The sequence below is a fragment of the Mesitornis unicolor genome, unplaced genomic scaffold (genome assembly GCF_000695765.1).
Source record: "Mesitornis unicolor isolate BGI_N332 unplaced genomic scaffold, ASM69576v1 scaffold16852, whole genome shotgun sequence".
Classification (NCBI taxonomy): domain Eukaryota; kingdom Metazoa; phylum Chordata; class Aves; order Mesitornithiformes; family Mesitornithidae; genus Mesitornis; species Mesitornis unicolor.
Genome location: NW_010169983.1, coordinates 1 through 8,234, shown reverse-complemented (window position 1 = coordinate 8,234; position 8,234 = coordinate 1). Strand labels below are relative to the sequence as shown.

The 8,234-nt window shown below is 40.0% G+C and overlaps 1 protein-coding gene across 1 annotated transcript; it reads right to left on the bottom strand.

Annotated features, from left to right (window-relative positions):
• Positions 1–3,256: 3,256 nt before the first annotated feature.
• LOC104536821 (cyclin-dependent kinase 19-like) lies at positions 3,257–7,885 on the bottom strand (the record flags this gene model as incomplete). Its single annotated transcript, XM_010179547.1, has 2 exons — positions 3,257–4,071; positions 7,619–7,885. Coding segments are annotated over 2 exons (399 nt in total), but the record flags the coding sequence as incomplete, so codon positions are not given.
• Positions 7,886–8,234: the final 349 nt, after the last annotated feature.

Genomic DNA, 8,234 nt, shown 5'->3' with positions numbered 1-8,234 from the left:
ACATACACAACCATTTCTAATGAAAACTACAAAAATGAAAGATGCGTGCATGAAATTACTAGAAAAAAAATAACTGGATAGAGACAGGCACACTTCCACAAATAGTAAACATGGGAAAATACAACTAGAACAATTTGAAAAGTTACTACCTTACATATATAAAAAGTTCTTTAAATTGCTGTTAAAAAGGACATGTTCTGTCCACATTCTGTGTAATACTTTTTAGTGTCTACACAAGACAAATTTTTAAAAAAATTAAATAGTATTAATTTACTACTAAATATTTAGGAGATAACAGTGCATTAAGGACTTTTTTTTCATATAGTATTACATATCGCTCCTGTCTGGCGACATTTTTAGAAGATTACGTATGGCCTTATGTACAATACATTTATTTAATCCTAAAACAATTCTTTGCTTAATGGTGTTAAAGTACCATTCCTGAAGATTATGAAGGGGAACTAAGCTTATTATGTTTATATAAAATATTATACATATTTGAACACTTCTAGCTTCATACCACCCCTCCCGCTGCGAATGCTCTTCCCACCCCCTCCCCAGATACAGTGTCACAGATACAGTGCAGGACTCGCAGCTTTCCCTATATTTTTCCTTCAATGTGCAGTTTGTGCTACATAAACTTCACCAATGCGGACCAGGCTGCTCACTCCATTCACAGAATCACAGAATGGTTTGGGTTGGAAGAGACCTTAAAGATCACCCAGTTCAACCCCCTGCCATAGGCAGGGACACCTCCCACCAGACCACATGTGTTTCATTTCCTCTCAGCCACGATGGGAGAAGCTGTACTCAGCAGCTCGCTCTCCCACAAGGTGACCAGGATGGAGAAGACAGCTCTGCTGGTGTTGCCTGCTTCTCTCAGTACCGCTGTGGAACACTTTGGTGTGGGTGGAAAGGTTATAAGCAGAGACAGAGCTATGAGTACTAATAAAACTGCACAGGCAGAAAATCACATAAAAATGATGTGTTCCTGGGTTCCCACAACACACTGCATGATTCACTTCTGAAAGTGGAGCATTTTTGCCTCATGAGATGGCCTCTGGAAAGCAAAGCTTCTTCCACTATGACTGCCACCCACCCCAGCAATGCACATCAAGCTCCCAAGAAAAGGCAAATTATATCACCACCAGAAAGGAACTAGAAGCCTGTGCTCAGCCTACATTTCACAGCAAACACTTCTGCTTTGATTCGCTCTCCTCCCAGTTGTGAGCTTGAAGGCAATGGAGGAAGTCAGCTCGGCTTCGCACATGCACACAAAAGCTAGGGAGGAGCAGTGTGTGGTCATCTATCAGACCTAGCCAAGGCAGAAACACCAGTCTGGCTTAGAGAGAGGCTGTGGCAGTCACTCTAGAAGCTGGAAGCTCACTCAAAGCACCTTACATTGCTGTGAAGTTTTACACTCTACATATAGATTAAGCTACACCATGATTTTGCCTTATTGGCACAAGAGCCCACCTTAATTAACCATATGGTAACACGTCTACCTGGCACCTCCTGACGTCATATGAATTTTGATGATCAGCTGCAGGTCACAGTAAGGAGAAGAAATGTTAGGTAACTATAATGGAAAAGAGAGAAGGAATTTGAGAGAACAGAAGGGTGAAAAGAACAGGAGGGGAGAAAAATAACTCTGCCAAAGGTTGATTTCCAGAAATGTGAAATTCAAGTCACAAAAATATAAAATAGAATTTACTTTATGGCATTGGCCAAATATCCATTAGCTGAAAGGTACCTCATCCTAACATCAGTAAGACGTGAGACATGCCACTTATGGAAAGAATGTAACTCCAAACTCACTGAAATAAAATAAACAATCAATTAAAATCTGTTCTTTCAAACAGGCTACTAGAGTATGTAAAATACATAGCATTTCAAGGGTTACACATTGAAAGCATCCTTTGGCAGATTATTTTTCCCCAGAAAGAATTTTGTCCTTCAAATTGCTTAATTTCGTTTTCACTACCTTCTTACCCATTTGATGACAAAAGCAGGTTTTAGTTGCCTTTCCACAGAAGCTGGGTGTTGTCAAAACCACACGATGGTAGATACAGCCAAAGCAAGCCAACTGCTCAAGAAAGGTACGAAAACAACACGTGTTTGAGGGGAAAGGGGGCACTAAAGGTGATTGGGATATCCAATCCAGTAGAAACATATATGTGTCTGGCTGTGATGAAAAGCATTCTCAGAGCAGATGTACTCATCTTGTCAGGTCTGATCACAACTTCAGCCTGAATGTGTACGAGTATACACCATTCTTTGTATGGACACAGGACAGAAGGTAACACACTGCAGCATAAAAGGCTATAGCATAAACTGTTTACATATAAACTCTTCTCACTTCACCTCGCCTCTGGACACCATAGAAGCTCGCTGATGTTACATTGCTGGTAGCTTTCTAAATGCATTTTTCCAGGTTTTCTGCAACAAGAGCCAGCCTTATTTCTGAAGGCTGAAGGAAAGATGAAGCTGTCCCAGATTACATGTTGTGTCTCTCCAAATAACTGTGGTTGCAGAACTTGGACAATAATCCTCTGATTATGCTTCTGAACTCTTGCTTATTTACTGGGTATTTTCTGCCAGCTACCCATCCACTTACAGTCCTTAGGCACAATCAAAACATGTTTGCTCTAGGGAAAAAGAAACATTTCAGTGCAATCAAGCACATCTGGTGTAACTAATCTGGGTTAATCACAGCAATGTGAGGGACGCAGAATATGCATTATAAACATGAAAAAGAAACAATTTTCAACATGCTTTTCAAACTGCACAATAATTTCTCTTAATTACTAATTCTAACATAAAATGATTAAATGCATTTGTTTTTGCAAGTCTTAGTATTTCTGTCACCTTTACACTTAGAAAACCGACTCAGGAATGTGAAAGAAAGCTAAATTTATAGAACTCTCACATATATTAATTAGCTGCTTAACAGAAAAACGAGCCCGTCATCCATATTCCTACTGAGACTTGAGGGCAGTAAATACATTTTCCTGACTATTTTGGTGTCCAGCCTGGGAAGACATTCCATTCTTCTGTTCCAACAGATCCTAAAAGCATCTCCTTTTTATGTCACTGTCCTGGTTTCATTTAAAGTAACGCTTAATTTAAAACTAGTCAGAGCACGATCACTGTGATTTCAAGAATTCAATGTGAATGAGTTAAGAAATATCAGCAATCTTCTGTCTGGCGTTCAGTCCAATAGCATGAAGCATATTTGTTGCTGCAGAGACTTCGGTGGGTTTTTTTATTTTTTCCTCTTCCTTTTTTAAAATTTTATTTATTTTTAATTTTTTTTTTATTTTTAAGACCTCGCCTGAAAACTAGACTAATAAAAACAGAATAGTAAAATACTCTGGAACAGTAAAATTTTGCTGTTCTTGACATCCATGAGCAAAACAGTAATATCCTGTGAAAATAACATAGTGCTTTAAAAAGGTGCAATATACCTGTATAGCTAAACTGGTTTGCCTAGTATAAAACTAACTATATACAAGCTTGAAAGCCTGGGAGTTCAAGATTTTAAAACTTTACAATCCCATCAAAGAGATTGAAAAGACAGATTTATGGCAATCACTACAGCATAAGGAAGGTGCACCAGGAATCCTTCAAAATTCCAAAGGTTAAAGAAGTTAAGTGCTGGGTTCAGATCAGAAGGGTTCATCAGAGTAACCACAATGGAGCACATGCAAGGGCAGGGAGGAAGGAAATCTTCACGAGAATCTCCTTTATGGCAATAAAGGGATGTGGGGAAAGGGGTGGGGAAAGTCTTCAGTGAATGAAGTTTTCCTTTTGTCATCATGAGCTTTAATTCTGCATCATAGTTTGTATTTTTGGTTCTTCTCATCGTTATGAACTTCATATTGCTGGAGTCTTCTGGCTTTTAGTCCGTTCCGTTCTGAGTGCAGTCTGTCAGCCCTCTCAGTACCTGTGAGACTGGTGGGATTGGTGATACTGGGAGCTCTGCTGAGACGACGTGGAATAGCCCATTGTACTCTGGGACTGAGAAGATCCCTGAATGTTGCTTTGGTAACTCAGGCGTGAGCTGGAGTGCTGCAGGAAAAGAGAGCGGGATCAGGAAATGAAAACCAGCCTGGTAGGACTATGCAGCTCAGGAAACTTTGAACCTCTCTGAAGCTCATTAAAAATGTGGCTGTTGGAGAAGCTGACTAACAGTGTTACTGTTTGAGGTCCCATAAAACAAGTAATCAATCTGATCTGCAATCAGCCTTAACACAGCACACAAAATACTCAAGGTCACTGGAAGACACCTAAAAGTACAGCGAATACACACCCATTTTTTTGAAGGAAAAATACACAAGAAACAAGAATGTGCTATTAATGCAAAACCAAACTGCTAAGACCACAAACACTCTTTTCTAGATAGATAATAATAAATGTTACAGAGAAGAAATTTATTTTGTTCCTGAGAAAAAAATAACTCTGACCCACGAGTTACTCAATTTATCCAATTTACCCTGCATTTGGCTGGAAACAAACTGCTGACTGCAAATAGTTTTGGGTGTTTTTATAGACTCTCCTTTCCTGTGGGTTGGGGTGGGGTTTACCTTGCTAAAGAGTCTCCTGTCCATTGAGCAGAACTTTTCATGCAAAGTGATTTTGCAGCTTTCATTATTTTGATGCTTGTATTGTTTTGCAGGTTTTCGTTACTGCAGCTCATTATTAATTCTGGACAGGGAATGGATATGGTGATAAAAGGGCAAATTCAACAGGCTGGAGGTTGCAAATGATACATTAGTTTGGCTTGCTGAGATTGGGGTCCACTGAGCTAACACCACAAACAATGGAGTGGGGAAAAAAATCCAACCAGGAAAATAAATGTTAGGTCACTGCACAAACACATGTCCATCTTTAAGCAGTTGTCCTTGCTTCCAGTAGACAAGACATCAGGTATTGTATTTTTTTATCCTACTGGACATTTTTTCGTAGAATCATAAAATGGTTTGAGTTGGAAGGGACCTTAAAGCTCATCCAGTCCAATCCCCTGCCATGGGCAGGGACACCTCCCACCAGACCAGGTTGCTCAAAGCCCTGTCCAACCTGGCCTTGAACGCTTCCAGGGAGGGGACATCCACAACTTCCCTGGGCAACCTGTGCCAGTGTCTCACCACCCTCACAGTAAAGAATACTCCATTCAGTGGTCTCATCTAACCACTGGATCCCAACCAGGAGAGCTGTCAAAGACTCCTGACAACTTCTCAGCTGGATGATTAAGAGCACGAACGTAAAGTTCAGGCACTGTGAAACACTTCTGCCCTTTGTTTCTGAACATAGCTTTATACCTTTAATTTTATACAATTTGTGAAATGTACTAAACCCTAAAAATATTGAATTACTTTTTCTGTGTTCTGTCTAATGTAGGAATATGAAGACTGCTTTCCAGATGAAGCACAGTGAGGTTAAAGAGAGAGGTAACAGTCCAATCTTGCAGACCTCTGTATCTCAATATAGTATCAATATAACTAATAGTGGTACAGAATAACTTTGCTTGTTTGTAAGGGTCAGTTTGAGAGATAACAGCTCAGCACACTGGCTTTGGAAGAGATGTCTCCTAGTGGCATGTATGCTGATAATAACCAGATTATGCTTGGCATGGTTAACTCTGTTAACAGAGTGCCTGAGAACTTGAATTTGTCCCAGAATTGTGAAACTTTTTGCAACTTTCAACAGAAAAGAAAAAGAATTGTGATAAATGCTGTAACTCTGTAGGAACTCGTTCCTGTTGAAAAGCATCAGCTCACCATGCTAAGCAGAACACCCAAGGTCACATAAGGAATGCTCAGTAAAATTCAACAAGGAACTTGCACTGTCGTGTGTAGAAGCAACATATATTGAGGCTGGTGAACTACAAAAACATTTCAATGGAGACTTTAGATCACAAGCTAAATGAAACCCAAAGCAAAGAGAATCTTCATCCTACTTCTGAATAAGACATAATGGAGTAAAATTAACGCCAGAAGACTACAAGAATGCATTAACTTGCCCATGCTTATTTTTGTTCCACAGAAGAGAATTTGTTTTTAACGAAGTCAGACTTGGACAAATTGCAGACATTCCTTTCTGGAACAGAAGACTGTCAGCTAGGATTTAAGGGCAGATAGTAAAACACAAGTGTAAAAATGGATAATCAGACCATACCATTCAGCAAGTGATGTAAAGGAAACACAGATCATCATTTTGATGCTTGTGGTGTTTAGTAGGCAAGAGTCATAGAAGGTCAAAAAACAAAATCTAACTATTTGAAAAAAATTATACTTAGAATGCTAGCAACTTGAAAGGGGGAAGTTTGTCAACAATTCAGAGAGCTGTATAAGGATTCTATAATGGATAGCATCAAATGCAGCATACCAGTCCTCAAAATACAGACCAAAACAGGCCAGCCATAAATACTGTGCAGTCAGACAGCTGTAGTGATCTGTCCAGACCTCAAGCCTGTCTGGAACTTTTCAAAAAAGAAACCTAGTTGTCTTTACCCTTAAATTGCCCTCAATGCCTTCATCATCATTCGTAATTAAAATAGTAAAAGAGAGATGGGAGAAAAATGTCTGGCACTGACAAATCAATTGTCTGTGGAGAAAGTCTGGAGGGCTAAGTCAAGGCAGCTACAGAGCTGGGTTTTAAAAAAGCTACTTATTATAAGTTTAAAGCAACCTGAAAAGCATTCTCCAAGGTGGGATCCTCTCAAAGTCTAGTAGTAGACAGAATCCCTAATATCGTTTAAAATATACCTTTAATATCTACCTTTTTCTTATTCTGCTTTCAATTCATTACTGTCCCAGCAAGTATAAACTCCTAAGTACTGAAAATCCCAGTAAGTTCAATGTTTCTGTATTTATCATAGGTCACTTTTTAAGTGGAAAATATAATTCTAGTAAACAAAGACAAGTATGCAAATCCAAAAATATTTCAGTGATAATGCTTTTATTTGTGAATGCTACGGTACTGGAAAACCTGAAATCTAATCAACTTTGGTCTCATTAGAAACAGCACATATCTTTGTGCTCTGTTTCAGCTTGAATCATACTGATGAACCAAAACATCATTCCTGTGCTAACATGCACTTTTAATTCAACATTCAAAGTAGACTTAGCAAGATGCTAGAATAAACTCCAGAATCACTCCATACATGTGATGATATGAGGTAAAATGAAGCAGGACTCAAATGAGATGGTTCTAATTTTGCTTCTGCTTCTCAGGATCTACTCAGACCAGGATTTAATATTGCTAAGAGCCAAGTACTTGAGCTAACGTAGCACTTACATGCATGAAACAGTTGCACTGGCTTCAGTAAGATTACTCTCAAACATAAAGTTAAGCATCTATTTAAGTGCTTTCCTGGAGTGGATTAGTCCTCAACACTTTACAGGGTGCAGCAGATATAAACTCGTACTGGTATTCTATTGAAAACTATTAACCAGAGAACAAAACCTTTTTACTTCATATTTTTAAAGCCACATTTTTCTTTAATATACCATAGCACACCTGCTCAGGTTACATATCATCTGTTCTTGCAGTGGGGAAGGGAGAAAACGTCATTTTGGCCCTACAGTATTGGCAGCAACAAAAATTCAAGAGGTACCTGATAATCTGAAGGCATGACAGGCCCGCCTGAGTTAGCGCCTGAAGGCCCTATGCGTGGTTTCTTGTTGGGAGGCACCTGGTTGAGGTTGGAGTCCTGGCTGTGCTGGAGTCCTGTGCCTGCACCCCCACCTCCAGTGCCAGCGCCCCCGGCCGTCCCGTTGGTCTGGGTGCTGTTCTGCTGCTGCGGCTGCGGCTGTGGCGGCGCTGCCTGCGGCTGCTGCTGAGGTGCTGTTTGCTGCTGATGTTGGTTCTGCTGCTGCTGATTCTAGAGGAAGAAGCAACACAACACCGTCACTTGCTCTGAACTACTCTGTGAGCTTCATGGAGGTGTCAACCCTGGCACCACCGTGCCTGTGGAGATGGAGACAGGCCTGCCTTCTCAACAGGAAAACACAGCAAGGCTGCATGTTGGGAGAAACATATCCTCAGCACCCTCTTTCACACTTTGTGGGGGTAATCCCATTTGTGGTCACTTTGTTCTTTTAACAAAGCAAGCTAGACTAAAACTGGAAGGACAGTCCTCCTATACCTAAAAGTGACTAAAAGTGCCTCCTATAGCTAGTGCTCACAGAAGAGGATGGAAGGAACTATTTATATTATATTTATAGTAATTA